Below are 16379 nucleotides of genomic sequence, written 5' to 3'. Positions count from 1 at the left end.
TGGAACCCGAACACCTGGGTTCTCTTGTGAACCAGCAACAGTTAGCTAACACTTTAATGGGAGTGGGGTGTCACCTGGGACAGCAGCAAGCCCCTGGAGACAAGTTTGCCCAGTGCTCCCAGTCACCTGGGCTGGAAGCGGGCACCAGGATACAGCATGATGGGGCCATAGGGTTGGGCCTGCTCCAGGTGCACCAGCTGCAGCCTGCAGAGATCTGGGAGGGGGGGGGAACAGGGGTGAGTGACAGGGCTCCCTCAAACCTAGGGGTCCCCCCAGCCCTTCCTGTCCCTGCTCTCACCCCTGGGTCCCACTCACCCAGGCACAAGGAAAAGACACGGCTGGCGATGGCCCGTGAGGCCCCAGCAGGCACCAGGGCAGCAAAGTCCACGTACGTCATGCGCTCCAGCTCTGCCCCAACCCACCTTGGGGGGGAGAGGCAGACAGAATGGGATGGGACCCCCAGGCCACCAACAAATCCCTTGCCCTCCAAGAGAACCCAGGTATCCAGGCTGCAGCCCCCAGTCCTGTGTGGGGTGATGGAAACCTGGAGTCTGGACTCCCAAGCTCAGTGACACCCCCCACCTTTTGAGTTGGGAGAGAACTCAGGCATCTGGTCCCAGCCTGTCTACATGACCCTTGTGTGCTCACTCCCTAAGCAGGGGGAGAATCCTCCAGCTCTAGGCTTCCCCTATCCCCAAACCCTCCTTGCCAGAAGGGGCAGAACCCAGGCATCCAGCCCCCCACACAACCCTGTCCTAGACCTGGGAGGGAACCCTAGGGTTCTGCTGACCTGTGTAGGGTGGCAAGGGTGAGGGCCTCCTTGTCAGGGGGCAACTCCAGGGTCAGCTCGGACACTTCGGGCACCACTGGCAGCACCGCCTCGGCCTCTGTGGGGAGCCTGGGGGGGCAAGTGATAGGTGAGTAGGGATGGGCAGGGATGGGGGAGTTAGGTGTGGGGCATTAGGGTATGTGGGGGGGTGAGAAAGTGAATGGGGTGGGGTGGGGGGAGCATGGGGCACTGGGGTGAATAGGGAGCACTAGAGTGTGCCAGGGGTGGGGTTCACCTCCGCTCTTCAGGGGGCAGTAGGCTGGGCCGTGCCGGCTCCTCCTCAGTGGTCTCCAGCGAGATCTCTGCAGGGGGGAGGACGGGGGTCAGATGAGCTGGGATCTGCCCCCAGCTCCCATGGGTGCCCCCCACGGCCCCCACACTCACCTGAGGACACGGCTGGTGGCAGGCTGGGCTCCAGCACCTCCCGCAGCACCTGCAGACACATGGATGAACAATGCTTGGGGGGGAGGTGGCCCAAACATCAGGGGTCTTGGCCCCCCGCAGGAGAAGGAAATTTGGAAGGCAGGGGTTGGTGGGGTGGAAACCGTGCCTGGGTTACGCAGCTGTGGAAAGGCATTGTGGGGAGTGGAGGGACACAGGTTATCTGAATGCCTGGGTCCCCAACCTCAGGAGGTGGGCGGTTTGCAGGGAGGGGACTTCCTGGATACTAGAGTCCCCCCGCTCTAGGGCTGTGGGTAAGGGGGAATGGGTGGGAGTTGTTGGTACCTCAAGCTCACTGGGGGGCTCGGCCCGAGGCTCCTCGGCCTCCCGCAGCCCTGCATAGTCAACCTGCTGCAAGTGGGCGCAGCGCTGCCACAACTCCTGCAGCTCAGGGGGCATCCAGCCTGGAGGGGCATGAATTGGTGTGGCATAAGTAGGTGTATCCATGAGAGGGCATGAACTGGGACATGAATGGAAACGCATGAGTGGGGAGGCACGAATGGAGGGTATGACTAGGGGGGCATGTGTTGGAAGCACTAATTGGAGGGTGAATTTGGGGGGTCATAAATGGGGGACATGAATGGGAGTGTGAGAGTGGCAGGCATTAGTGGAGATAAATGGTGGGGGATGAGTATGGGGCATGAACGGGGGCATGTATAGGGGGGTGAGTGAGGAGGTGTTAGTGGAAGAGGATGAATGGGGGTCATGAATGAGTTGCACAAATAGGAGAGCATGAGTAGAGGAGCATGAACGGGTGGGGCATAAGTAGGGGGTATGATGAGTGTATGAGTGAAGGGGCATGCATTAGAGGGATTAATGGGGGACATAATGGGAGGGTCATAAATGAGGCATGGGGGGTGTGAGTGGGGGCATGAATGGAGAGGCAGGGCATAAATGAGGAGGCATGAATGAGTGGAGCATAGATGCTAACAAAACAGATGCTATCATAGGGCTAACAAAAACAGGATGCGTTTCAATACGGACAAGTGCAGGGTGCTGCACTTGGGCAGTAGTAACCAGCAGCACGTTTATAAGATGGGAAACTCCCTTCTTGAGAGCATGGAGGCAGAAAGGGATCTTGGAGTCATCACTGACTCCAAGATGAACATGGGCCGACAATGCGAGGTCACAGTTGGCAGGGCTAACCGGACCCTATCGTGTATCCACAGGTGCATCTCAAGTAGGGCCAAGGAGGTGATCCTCCCCCTCTACGTGACACTGGTCAGGCCGCAGCTGGAGTACTGTATCCAGTTCTGGGCACCCCACTTCAAGAGGGATGTGGACATCAATGAGAGGGTCTAGAGAAGGGCCACGCACATGATCTGGGGACAGCAGGGCAGACCCTACAATGAGAGGCTACAGGACCTGAACCTGTTCAGCCTTCACAAGAGAAGGCTGAGGGGGGACCTTGTGACTGTCTATAAACTCACTAGGGGGGACCAGAAGGGTTTGAGGGAGACCTTGTTTCCCCTAGCTCCCCGCGGGATAACAAGGAATAACGGCCACAAGTTGTTGGAGAGTAGGTTTAGATTAGACATCCGTAGGAACTACTTCACAGTTAGGGCAGCTAGGATCTGGAACCAACTTCCAAGGGAAGTGGTGCTGGCTCCCACCCTGGGGGTCTTCAAGAAGCAGCTCGATGCCTACCTGGCTAGGGTCACTTGAGCCCAGTTTCCCTCCTGCCCAGGCAGGGGGTTGAACTTGAAGATCTACAAGGTCCCTTCCGACCCTACTTCTATGATGATTCTATGCTAGGGTCAGAAGGGACCTCAATGGATCATCGAGTCCGACCCCCTGCCAGTGGAGCATGAGTGGGGGCATGAGCTGAAGCAAGAGTGGGGCATGGGGGTGGATATGAGTAGGAGCATGAATTGGGGTCAAAACTTGGGATGCATGAGTAGGAGGAGCATAAGTGGGGGGGCACGAGTGGCAGGGGATGAGTGGGATGCATGAATGGGGAGGCATGAGGGGTCATATGAGGCGGGCATGGGTGGGATGTCATTGAATGCAGGAGCACAAATAGGTATGAAAGGGGGTATTAATTGTCAGGGCACAAACTGAAGTGCATGGGGGGGAAGCTTTGGGGGGTACCATGAGCAGAGGAAGGGGTTATGAGCTGGGGGGCATGAATGTGGGGGTGACAGGAGTTGAGGGTGCATGACTGAGATGGAATGAATGAGAGAGCACGAGCAGGGAGAGCATGAACGACACGAGACATGATTCCAGAGCTGAACAGTGGGGTATGAATGGTAGGGGTATGGGCTGGGGGACAAGAATAGTGAGGCATGAATTATTGGGGGGTGAATGGAAGGCTGTGGATGGGGGTATGCACTGGAGGGCAGGGCTGTGGGGAGTCAACAGAGGGTATCAGCTGGCGGTATGAACCAGGGCTATAAGCTGGGGGGCCTGAAGTGAGGAGCCAAGTACATGAATTTGTGGGGGGGCAGGAGTGGCCAGGCAAGAACAGCAGGGGCATGAACAGTGGGGTGTGGATGGGGTCATGAGCAGGGGGCATAAGCAGGGGTTGTCAGCCCCTCAGAGGCAGCCTGGGAGGCTCTGCCTACTTTCTCCCACTCCCAGCACAAGGGCAGGGAGGAAGGGGCTGGACTCTGCCCACCCAGATGCCTGGATTCCTGGAGTGCGGCAGCTGTCACAGCAGGTCAGAGGGGAGGAGGTGCAGGTGGCAGGGGGCAGGTCTCACCATAGGTGGGGGCATTGAGCAGCTCAGCGGGGCTCTGCCTCCTCAGGCCCGGGGCTTTCAGCAGCACCTAGGGGAACAGCACTGGCATAAGCCACCCAGATGCCTGGGTCCTCTGCCTACTCAAGAAGGTGGAGGTAGAATGGGGAGGATGCCTGGGTACTACGCAGTGCTCACCAGAGGCTGGCAGTGGACCTGGGGATCCAGTAGCTGGCGCTGCAGCTCATGACGGGGGATCTGGGTCTCTGTGTCAAACAGCAGCTGACGCCGGGCACGCCGGGGCAGCTCGTAGGCCTCCAGCTCCAGCTGCAGGGGCAGGGGGCACCATCAGCCGGGCACCAGCAGAGGGCACCCTGCCCTGCCTCTTCCTGCCTCCCCAAACTTACCTCAGGGCTGGGCGGGGGCCGGGGCCGGGGGGCTGGGGGGCTGGCAGGGGGTAGCAAGTGGGGCTCCAGTTTGGGGCTCATCTCCAGGGGAACTGGAGCTGGGAGCTCTGGGCTCAGCCTGTGGGGGAAGAGGGAAGGTCAGGTCCCCCGGCCTGCCCACAGTAATCCTGTATGCCCCCCATACCCTCCCGCCTGCCCCCCTTATCTCCCCCATAAAGCCCCGTAAGTTCTTCTCATTCTTCCTGAGAGAGGGGCAATCAGCCAGTGCCTGCACATGACTGCTAAGAGCCTCGGATGCAAGCGGGAGAAACTGGGAAGTCGTCATGCAGTCCCGGAGCTACAGTGTTACCAGAATAACAGACTTGGTGGGAGCTGGCATGACTGAAGCACAGTCACGGGTGGATATCAACTGCTGTGGAAGCAGAGACAGGAGAAGAGGAGGAGGAGTTGTGCTTGATGTAAAAGCTATGATTACTTAGAGCTCAAGTATGGAACTGGACACAGGTCTGTTAGGAGTCTTTGGAGACAGCAACAAGGGGGATGTGGTGGCGGGGGTCTGCTATAGACCACCAGACCAGGAGGAAGCGGTGGATGAGGCTTTCTTCAAACAGCTAGAGGAAGTTTCCCTGATCACAGACCCTGGTTCTTATGGAAGACTTCAAATCTCCCAGACATCTGCTGGAAGGGCAATACAGCAGTGCACAGGAAACCCAGGAAGGTTTTGGAGAGTATTGAAGACAACTTCCTGGTGCAAGTGTTGGAGCAGCCAACTAGGGGCCATGCTCTTCTTGACCTGCTGCTCACAAGCAGGGATGAATTGGTGGGGGATATAATAGTGAATGGCAACATGGGCAGCAATGACCATGAGATGATTGAGTTGAGGATCCTGAGGAAAGAAAGGATGGAGAACAGTAGAGTAAGGACCCTGGACTTCAGAAAAACAGACTTTTGACTCCCTCAGGGAACTGATGGGCAGGATCCCCTGGAAAGCCAGTCTGAGGGGGAGAGAGGACTCCAGGAGAGCTGGCTGTACTTGAAAGAAGCCTTTTTGAGAGTGTAGGAACAAGCCATCCCAATGCACAGGAAGACTAACAAGTATGTCAGAAGACCAGCTTGGCTTAGCAGGGACCTCTTCAGTAAACTAAATCACAAAAAGGAAGCTTATAAGAAGTGGCAACTTAGACAAACAACTAGGGAAAAATATAAGAGCATTGTTTGGGCATGCAGGGATAAAGTCAGGAATGCCAAAGCGCAATTGGAGTTTCAGCTAGCAAGGGGCAAGAAGGTAACAAGAAAGGTTTCCACAAGGATGTCGGTAGCAAGAGGAGGATCAGGGAAAGTGTGGATCCCTTACTGAATGGGGGAGGCAACCCAGTGACAGAGGATGCAGAAAAGGCTGAAGTGCTCAATTGCCTTTTTCACCTCAGCTTCACAGGCAGCTCCCAGACTACTGTACCAGGCAGCACAGTTTGGGGAGAAGGTGAGTAGCCAACAGTGGTGAAAAAACAGGTTAGGGACTACTTAGAAAAGCTGGATGTATGCAAGTCCATGGGGCTGAACACAATGCACCCAGGGGTGCTGAGGGAAGTGGCTGATGAGATTGCAGAGCCACGGCCATCAACTTTGAAAATTTGTAGCAATCAGGAAAGGGCCCAGACAATTGGAAAAGGGAAAATATAGTGCCTATCTTTAAGAAAGGGAAGGAGGAGGATCCAGGGAACTACAGATCAGTCAGCCTTACCTCAGTCCCTGGAAAAATTATGGAGCAGATCCTCAAGGAATCTATTTCTAAGCACTTAAAGGTGATAAGGAACAGTCAGCATGGATCCACCAGGGATAAGTCATGCCTGACCAACCCAATTGCCTTCTAATATGAGAGGACTGGTTCTGTGGATGTGGGGAGGGCAATGGACATAACATACCTTGACTTAAACAAAGATTCTGATATGTGGGATTCTCCCACAGCATTCTTGCAAACAAGCTAAGGAAGTGCAGACTGGATGAACGGACTGTAAGGTGGATAGAAAACTGGGTAAAGCACTGGGCTCTGAGAATAGTAATCAATGGCTCAATGTCTAGTTGGCAGCCAGTATCGAGGGGTTGGTCCTGGGGCCGATTTTGTTCAATATCTTCATCAACGACCTGGAAGATGGCAGGTTTGCAGCAAGTTTGCAGATGACAGCAAGCTGGGGAGAGTAGTAGATATGCTGGAGGGTAGGGCTAGAGTTCAGTGACCTAGACAAATTGGAGGGTTGAACCAAAAGGAATCTCATGAGATTCAGTAAGGAGAAGTGCAAAGTCCTGCACTTAGGATGGAACAATCCCATGCACCCCAGTACAGGCTGGGGGCTGACTGGCTGTGTAGCAGCTCTGCAGAAAAGGACTTGGAGGTTACAGCGGACAATAGGCTGAATATGAGCCAGCAGTGTGCCCTTGAACAGCATCCTGGGCTGTGTTAGCAGAAGTGTTGCCAACAGATGGAGGGAAGTGATTCTCCCCCTCTATTTAGCACTGCTGAGGCCACATAGATTCATAGATGCTAGGGTCAGAAGGGACCTCAATAGATCGAGTCCGACCCCCTGCATAGGCAGGAAAGAGTGCTGGGTTCAGATGACCCCAGCTAGATGCCTATCTAACCTCCTCTTGAAGACCCCCAGGGTAGGGGAGAGCACCACCTCCCTTGGGAGCCCGTTCCAGACCTTGGCCACTCGAACTGTGAAGAAGTTCTTCCTAATGTCCAGTCTAAATCTGCTCTCTGCTAGCTTGTGGCCATTATTTCTTGTAACCCCCGGGGGCGCCTTGGTGAATAAAACCTCACCAATTCCCTTCTGTGCTCCCGTGATGAACTTATAGGCAGCCACAAGGTCGCGCCTCAACTTTCTCTTGCAGAGGCTGAAGAGGTCCAGGTGCCCCAGTCTCTCCTCATAGGGAGTCCTGTGTCCAGTTTTGGGCCCCCCACTATAGAAAGCATGTGGACACATTGGAGAGAGTCCAGCTGAGGGCAACAAGCATGGTTAGAGGGCTGGGAAACAGGATTTATGAGCTGAGGCTGAGGGAACTGGGCTTCTTTAGTCTGGAGAACAGAAGACTGAGGGGGGATTTAATAGCATCCTTCAACTATCTGCAGGGTGGGTCCAAAGAGTGGTGGTAGATGGAAAAACAAGGAGCAATGGGGTAAAGTTGCAGCAAGAGAAGTTGAGGTTCGATATTAGGAAAAATCTCTCTCCTGAGAAGGGCAGTAAAGCGCTGGAACAAGCTAACCAGAGAACCTCAGACCTTGGAGGTTTCTAAGACTTGGGTAGACAAAGCCTTGGCTGGGATGATCCAGTTGGGAATCGTCCTTTAAGCAGGGGTTGGACTAGATGTGACCTGAGGTCCCTTCCAAACCAAACCAGCCACATGCCTCCTGTGACACCCCCAACATATCCTACAACATGCCCTCCATAGGCCCCTAACTCCCCTATAACCCTCATAACCCCCAGCATAGCCCCCTAATTGCTCCATGCCCCCATAACTACTTTTCTGCTCCCTGTAACAACCCCTATGCCCTCCTAACTCCCCACATACTCCCCATAGCCACTCATATACCCCCTAACCCCTTCTCACCCTCCTACCTAACCCCTGGTAACCTCCCTGCCCCTATTACCACCCTGAAGCCCCCTATAATCTCCCCAAAGCTTCCTGTAACCCCCATAACCTCCCACATCCCCTGTAAGCACCCCCATGACCCCACACCTTCTAGCCCCTGCTTACCGGGTGGGGGAGGAAGGCTGGGGAAGTCCCTCGGGCTCCTTGGGGGGCTCTGTGGGGAGAGGGGGTGAGATCAGGCCAGGTAAAAGGGGAAGCCCTGATCCCTGCTCCCCCCCACTCCAAACCTGCACTCACCAGGGGGGAGCGGGGGAGGCAGCAGGGCCTCATCTTCCAGCTGTGCCAGTAAGGCCAGTTCCCGTGCTGTCACCTCGGGCAGATCTTGCTCACCCTGTGGTGGTGGGGGAGGGGGGGGGGACATCAGGCCAAGCCCTTGCAACCCCCCAATTCCCCCCACCCAAATGTCTGGGACCCCCTCAAACACCCCCCAGGCACCTGGGACCCCCCCAACCTGCCTGGATGACAGGGAGACCTCCATCCTCCCTGCCCAGATGCCTGGAAACCCCCCAGACACCTGTGTCCCTGCTCCCCCCACCCCCAGCCACACCTCAATCTCCAGCAGGGTGATGGGCTCGGGCTCCCTCAGGGTGATGGCTTCAGGTGACACTGTGAGTGGGGAGGCTGCAAGAAGAATGGGAAGTCAGGACAGCACCAGGAAACTGGGACCTGTGGGCACCTCTGCATGGACACCCAAACCGGGTTGAGCAGAACTGGTGGTACTAGGCAGACTAGGATTACACTGCAGAGTGGGGGGGCTACTGGTCTGACTCTTTAAGATGCTCCAGGATATACCGGGACACCACCGATACCCAGCCACACCAGACTTAGCAGTAGAAGTGGTAGTACAGGCAGACTGGGATTATGTTGTGGGTGGATGGTGGTCTGACTGGGAAAGGAGTTACTGGTTATACTAGGACACCAGTGATGGCAAAGTGGTGGTTGAATGGTGGCACTGAGAAGCTGTGGCATACCATGTCTGGGGGGGCCTGGCAACTGAGACCCACTCTGTGGCTGGGCTCATGGCTGGGGGAACTGGAGACACTGGTTAGACTGGGCCACACTTACAGGGCGGCTGTGGGAGAGGCCGCTCGGGCGTTGGGGCCTCCAGGAGATGGCGGATCTGGGGGGAACAGAGGAGGAAAGGTGTCACTGCCAGCCCCAGTCATTCCACCCCCTCCATAGCTATGGATCTGCCCCCCTCCACACCAAGCTTGCAAAGTAATGAGAGCATTTCTAGGTATGGGGTGTGTCCTGTCTGCTGAATAAATTTACATTAATAAAATGACATCTCCCGTCTCTCCAGCGTTGTCTCTCTCAACGACCCACTGGTTCCCTGATCTAAGACAATGGGAAGCCGTACCTGGGGGATGCAGCGGGGGCTGGGCAAGGGCGGCTCCATCACTCCAAAGAAGGGCTCAGGTGCGTCTTCCAGGGCTTCCATCGCTGCCAGGTTGTCAGGGAGCAGCAGCCCTGGCCTGGTGTGGGGGGCAAAGCAGGTAGGTGGGGGGTCCATCCACCTTCCCCCACCCTACCCATCCCCATCCTCTGGCCCCCTAACCCCACCCCTCCCATTTCTGCCCACCCTCCAGGGTCTGGTTGAGTTGGGGGGGACGACACTGGGTGATGTCCCACAGGCCTGGCCAGTGTCTGGAGTTGTGGGGTGAGGGTGGGGGGGTCCCCACTCACTGCTCCAGGTCGACCATGTCGATGCGGATCTGCTGCTGGGAGCGATGCAGGCGCTCCAGGGTCTGCTGGATCTCTTCTGGGGGGAGCATGGGGTCAGGGGTCACTGTGGGGTCAGGTATTGAGCCAGGAAGGCATGGTGGGATCAGGGGGCACAAGTTCAGAGGAGGTGGAGGCAGAAAAATGGGGTCACATGGGAGGGGAGGTGGATCTACTATGGGGGCACTGGGGAGCCAAGGCAGAGTCAGAGGGCACAGGGCCAGGGGTCTTGGTGGGGCGAGGGGAGGGATGTGGGGCCAGATTTTGGAGAGCGGAATTTGCTCTGAGGCATCAGGAGGTCAAGGGCAGGGTCAGAGGCACAGGATCACATGTCAGTGTGGAATCAGAGGGCATATGGCACTCATCAGGACAAGGCCAGAGGGCACAAATCTGGATGCAGTCCAGGGGACAGGGTTGGGGCAGTGGGGTAAAGGCCAAGGATCAGGGAGCAGCATTTGCCTAGCTGGGGGCCAGAGAGCGGGGGGTCTGTCTCCACTCTAGAATTATTTGGGGTCACAGGGGGCTGACCTTTGCCCCATAGGGTGCCCCCCTTCTCCCCCCCCACCTCAGTGCTACCAGCCCTGTAATGGGCTGTAAAGGTGCTGAGGGGGTTATCCCCACTGTTCCCCCGCAGCCCAGCTGAGCTAATCTGTAGTAGGCACACATGCATGGGTGCAGGAGGGGCACTGAAGCAACGAGGGGTCCCCCAAGAGAGGTTGGAGGGCACCAGAGATAACAGGGGTCTCCAAGGAGGCTGGGGGGGTACTGAGAGTAACGAGGGGTCCCAAGGAGAGTAGGGGGCACTGACCAATCAGGTAGTGGCACTGGCGGCTGTAGACGCACACCACGCCATACTGTAGCTGGGCTGACAGGTAGAGCGAGAAGCGGGGCCGGGGCGCTCCAGGCACTGGGGGCGGCACCTGCACCAGCACAAACGCCAGGATCTCCTGGCTGCCATGGACAGAGGGAGCGGGGTCAACACCGGTGTCAGCCCAGACCCATCACCCTATGCAGCCCTCCCAGGCAGAAGCCCCACACCCCCCACCAGCATCCTCACAGCCCCTCGCCATCCCTCCCTCCCCACCGCTTCCATCTAACATCCATCCATTCAGCCATCCCCAGAGTCCCATCCATCCATCCCCACCACTCACCATGTCTGGGCCACGTTCACCTTCAGGTACTCCCTCTTCACCAGCTTTGTGCCACCTGTCGCCGCCAGCCTTGGGGAGATGGGTCATTAATATGGAGTGGCACCAGAGACCCCCTCCCCCCATCCTTCCCTCCCCCATGCCCCCCCAGCTGGGTAATTACCAGATGGTGGCGAAGCGGCCTCTATGGCGCTGCAGCACATTGGGGTAGTAGAACATGGCAGTCGATGAGGTTGACCAGTGAGCCCACACCCAGACTAAACACTTAGCAAAGCGGGTCGGGGGATGATGAGGACAGGAAAGACCCCCAAAAAGGGGTGAAAAGTGACTGGTGGGGGTTTTAATTAGTAATGGAGACAGTTAAAACCTCCCTCCCCTAATGAGGTGGAGGGGAGATGAATGAACTAGAATATTAAATATTAAGCTGTTGGCCTTATTGAGGCTAATTAAAAGGAGGCAAGAGAGGACTTTGGAACTTAAAAGGGCTAAACTGACAAGATGTGCTCCTTCAAGATGCAGACTAGGAACAAGCAGGGCTATAAATGAACATTAAATAACCTTGTATAATAATATTAGGAATATTAATATTAATACAAACACATCAATAACTAATTAATGAATGTGATGGAATGAAGAATTAACCACAATACTAAATGAGAGATAACAAACTTTTAAGAGTGACAATAGTTACCCAGCACCCCAAGAATTAACAGGGGTTCATAACTGGGATAATCAACAGGGGTTAACAAACAATTAATATTCGTTAAGACAGAAGGCAATTAATAGCAAGTGCTGAAAGGTTAATAGGACGATTAGCAATAAACAAGGAGAGGATTAGTGACAATTACTTAAGCAAATTAATTAACTGGAACTAATAAACAGCTAACTAATTAAAAGCCAAGACAGAGCGGCTGTATAAGGGCTACCAGGGACCCCAGTCAAATACAGCAGCTAATGGGAAAACAAGTAGGGGAATTGTTGATTAACTAATCAGCAATACTAATTAACAAATTAAGTAATTAACAAAACTAGTGTTGCTGTAGGTGTCAATAGACAATGAATTATGCTAATGTTAAGCTAATTAGAAGCTAACATAGATAATGGCGGTGGGAATTAATTATTCGCAGCCGAATCATTAAAGACGTTGCTGATTAATTATTTAAATTAATCAATGAAGCCGGTGGATGACGAGATCCAGCGCCCAGCCCCACAGCGCACAAGGTACAGCTCTGTCGCCTGCCTCTCCGCTATATAGCGCGGTCCCAGCCAATCGCCGCGCTCTCCTGCCGGCGGCTCTGTCGCGTCACAGCCAATCGGCGTTCTACCTGGAGACCTTGGCCGTTTGCACAGAGCTGCCGGACTTCAGCCAATCAGCTTGGCGCGCCCACGTGGGGTTTTTTCTGCCTGCCCCGGAGACCGCACGGGGTCCTGGCAGCTCCCAGCCAATAAGTGACTAGAGAGCAGAAACACGTGGTACTCCGCCTGCTCGGCCTTAGAAATCTTCCAGGGATACTCGTGACCTCACCGAACCCAGCCAATGGGAAGAGTCCGGTCTCCCCGGTCTTGTCCAATCACGGGGAAGGGCTGCTTCCCGCCAATTTCTGAGGGGCGAGACATGTTGGTGCGCTCTCTCTTCAGAAGCAAACCCTATCTACACGCTAATATATGCGGGGGCTCATGAATATTTACAAACCTGTAAGAAATCAGCGCGATTAGCTAAAGAAGGCTGTAAGGAATCTTAATTAGAACAATTAACCAACCCAATTAACAAAGCAACAGACCAGCAGAAGCTCAGCTCTTTAATCAACGATGAAAAAGAATAAATAAATCACCTAAAATATTCTAAATTAAAGTAAAATTATATGCACTTACTAAATATAATGAAAAAAAACCCTATATAACTACTTTAAATGAAGAGTACGACTAGGTTATAGTTATATCTTAACACTAATTATTGCTAACATAATTAACTGTCACAAAAGTCATATTAATGTGTTCCATCATTGCTAATTACTTTCTGAGGGGTTAAATTCTGCCATTGTTAACAATGAATTCTAGCCATGAGGACAGAGCCAGCCACACATGTCACTGTTAACAGAAGAAATGTCCCCTCCTTCACTAATGATGATTTTTCATCAATTGACTTAAAATGATAATCCCAAAAAAGTTCATTAAGAAATGACTACTGTTGAATAGGGAATACTGATTTAGTAATAAATTGCTTAAAATGCCTAATAAATAAATAAATGACCTTATATTTAACAAATGACTAATAATAAAGAAAAACACCCTGAGATGGTCACCAAATTATAAAGAAGTGTACTCCAACTAATGAGGACGTCATTGCAGAGCCACTGGCGGGAATATTTGAACGCTCGTGGCGCACGGGCCAGGTCCCAGAGGACTGGAAAAGGGCCAATGTGGTCCCCATTTTCAAGAAGGGGAGGAAGGAGGACCCGGGCAACTATAGGCCAGTCAGTCTCACCTCCATCCTTGGCAAAGTCTTTGAAAAAATTATCAAGGCTCACATTTGCAAGAGCCCGGCAGGAAAAATTATGCTGAGGGGAAACCAGCACGGGTTCATAGCAGGCAGATCGTGCCTAACCAACCTAGTCTCTTTTTATGACCAGGTTACAAAACGCCTGGACACAGGGGTAGGGGTAGACGTCGTATACTTAGACTTCAGGAAGGCCTTCGATACGGTATCCCACCCCATACTGGTGAACAAGTTAAGAGGCTGTGATGTGGATGACTACACAGTCTGGTGGGTGGCGAATTGGCTAGAGGGTCGCACCCAGAGAGTCGTGGTGGATGGGTCGGTATTGACCTGGAAGGGTGTGGGCAGTGGGGTCCCGCAGGGCTCGGTCCTTGGACCGATACTCTTCAATGTCTTCATCAGCGACTTGGACGAGGGAGTGAAGTGTACTCTGTCAAAGTTTGCAGATGACACAAAGCTATGGGGAGAAGTGGACACGCCGGAGGGCAGGGAACAGCTGCAGGCAGACCTGGACAGGTTGGACAAGTGGGCAGAAAACAACAGAATGCAGTTCAACAAGGAGAAATGCAAAGTGCTGCACCTAGGGAGGAAAAATGTCCAGCACACCTACTGCCTAGGGAATGACCTGCTTGGTGGCACGGAAGCGGAAAGAGATCTTGGGAGTCCTAGTAGACTCCAAGATGAACGTGAGTCGTCAGTGTGACGAAGTCATCAGGAAAGCTAATGGCACTTTATTGTGCATCAGCAGATGCATGACGAACAGGTCCAAGGAGGTGATACTTCCCCTCTATCAGGCGCTGGTCAGACCGCAGTTGGAGTACTGCGTGCAATTCTGGGCGCCGCACTTCAAGAGATGTGGATAACCTGGAGAGGGTTCAAAGAACGGCCACTCGTATGGTTAAGGGCCTGCAGGCCAAGCCCTATGAGGAGAGACTAGGGCACCTGGACCTCTTCAGCCTCCGCAAGAGAAGGTTGAGAGGCAACCTTGTGGCTGCCTATAAGTTCATCACGGGGGCACAGAAGGGAATCGGTGAGGCTTTACTCACCAAGGCGCCCCCGGGGGTTACAAGAAACAATGGCCACAAGCTAGCAGACAGCAGATTTAGATTGGACATTAGGAAGAACTTCTTCACAGTTTGAGTGGCCAAGGTCTGGAACGGGCTCCCAAGGGAGGTGGTGCTCTCCCAGCACTCTTTCCTGCCTATGAAGGGGGTCAGACTCAATGATCTATTGAGGTCCCTTCCAGCCCTAACATCTATGAATCTATGAATCTATGAGGAATAATACTGAGTTACAATAACTACAAAATTCAAAAATCAAACAAATGCTCAAATACTAAATAGTCAGCCACGAACCATGAATGTCAATAGCCAATTGGCCACCAAATGGCCAAACAGTAATATTATTAAATATTCATAATAATAGATCATTAAGAATGCTATAAACTATAATAATATTATAGGTAAAAAAGAGACTCATAAAAAATACATAAAATGAAGATGTAAATCCACTCCTATTGATTGTAATAATATGGGCTAATAAATAATTAGCACCCCAATATCTATGGAAATTAATTGCCATAGATTAATAAATGTAATGTATATAGAGTCATAGAGAAGTCAGGCTGGAAGGGACCTCCAGAGATCCTCTACTCCAGAGGATCTCAGACTATTTGCCACAGTGGGCCACCCATGCAGCTCTCAACCTGTATTTTCACACACAACTAACCTAGCAAAAGTGATTTTTGGCACCATTTCGCAACGTGCATCTAAACAGCACACGTTATGTACAAGCACCCAATGTGTTATGTGGGCTGCACCCAGAACTTACTTCCTGTGTATCCACTGAAAAAACCCGATTAACAGGATGTCATATGGGCTGCAGCAGTGTGCTGATTGGGCCGCATGCAGCCTGCAGGCTGAGAACCACTGCTCTAGTCCAACCCCCTGCCTGATGCAGGGTCATCCCTATCCAAACCATCCCATACAACCATAGTCTAAACTCTGTTTAAGACTTACCCTCAACCCTGAAACAACATAGACCTAACACCCCAACCTGTAAAATTATGGCTAATTACAATGGTAACAAATCCTCAATGATTATTTTTACAAGAATGACTAACTGTATATTGGTGTGATTACGCTAAATGAATGAGTAATAATGGTTACCACGGTGGCTAAATATGCATGAATATACATTAAAAATATTGATTTTCTAAAAGTTAATGTAGTTAATATAATCAATAGAGTTAATACACTAATTTTTCAACAGTGCCAATCATTAATACTTACAATGATGACTAGTTGTTATATAATGGTGAGATTACAGTACATGTATGGGTAATAATGGTCATCCATGTGGCTAAATATGCAAGTCTATTAAATATGCATTATTATATAAAATATATAAAGTGTTGATTTTCTAATACTTAATATAGTCAATATAGTTAATATACTAATTTTCTAACGGTGCCAATAATTTTTAATTACAAGGATGACTAATTGTTATATATTGGTGAAACTACAATAGATGAATGGGTAGTAACGGTCATCCATGTGGCTAAATACGCAATAATCTATTAAATATGCATTATTATATCAAATTAACATATGAAATATATTGATTTTCTAATAGTTAATATAGCCAATATAGATAATATACTATTTTTAAGAGTGCTAACAATTATTAATGACAACAATAATTATTAATTACAAGGATGGCTAATTGTTATATATTGGTGTAACTACAGTAGATCAGTGGGTAATAATGGCAATCCATGTGGCTAAATATACATGAGTACACATTAAAATATATCAAGTTTCTAATAGTGCCAATAAATATCTAATGACTTGCTATGGAATAAATTGATGTATCCTGACCTCTAGTAATACCAACTTCTAATATTCACTGTATTGGATAACAATGGCTGATGTACTTTCATGACTGAGAGTCACAGAAAAGACATCATTGTAGATAGTTACGACGCCAATAATTACCATTCAGACGAGGC

General features: G+C 51.8%; 1 protein-coding gene across 1 annotated transcript; it reads right to left on the bottom strand.

Annotated features, from left to right (window-relative positions):
- Positions 1 to 13: 13 nt before the first annotated feature.
- Positions 14 to 12253, bottom strand: REC8 (REC8 meiotic recombination protein). Its single transcript, XM_014598867.3, has 18 exons — positions 11036 to 12253; positions 10876 to 10944; positions 10533 to 10675; positions 9689 to 9764; positions 9363 to 9477; positions 9068 to 9122; positions 8550 to 8623; positions 8240 to 8333; positions 8108 to 8156; positions 4355 to 4472; positions 4146 to 4274; positions 3972 to 4038; positions 1556 to 1674; positions 1214 to 1262; positions 1065 to 1131; positions 791 to 898; positions 316 to 422; positions 14 to 214 (listed from the first exon to the last, which is right to left on the bottom strand). The coding sequence occupies exons 1-18, from the start codon at positions 11089 to 11091 to the stop codon at positions 123 to 125; spliced, it is 1587 nt and encodes a 528-aa protein (XP_014454353.1). The 5' UTR covers positions 11092 to 12253; the 3' UTR covers positions 14 to 122.
- Between the last annotated feature and the right edge of the window lie 4126 nt (positions 12254 to 16379).

Source organism: Alligator mississippiensis, chromosome 7, assembly GCF_030867095.1.
Source record: "Alligator mississippiensis isolate rAllMis1 chromosome 7, rAllMis1, whole genome shotgun sequence".
Classification (NCBI taxonomy): Eukaryota; Metazoa; Chordata; order Crocodylia; family Alligatoridae; genus Alligator; species Alligator mississippiensis.
This window is presented reverse-complemented; position numbering and strand designations above follow the sequence as displayed.

What these genes read in the sequence shown, in the direction of transcription:
- REC8 (XM_014598867.3), bottom strand. Translation starts at nt 11,091, where the DNA reads ATGTTCTACTACCCCAATGTGCTGCAGCGCCATAGAGGCCGCTTCGCC. An exon ending in CAGCCTTCCTCCCCCACCCG is followed by an intron (nt 4,473 to 8,107) that starts GTAAGCAGGGGC and finishes CTTCCCCCACAG; the next exon opens with GCTGAGCCCAGAGCTCCCAG. An exon ending in ACCCTTGCCACCCTACACAG is followed by an intron (nt 423 to 790) that starts GTCAGCAGAACC and finishes CTCCCCCCCAAG; the next exon opens with GTGGGTTGGGGCAGAGCTGG.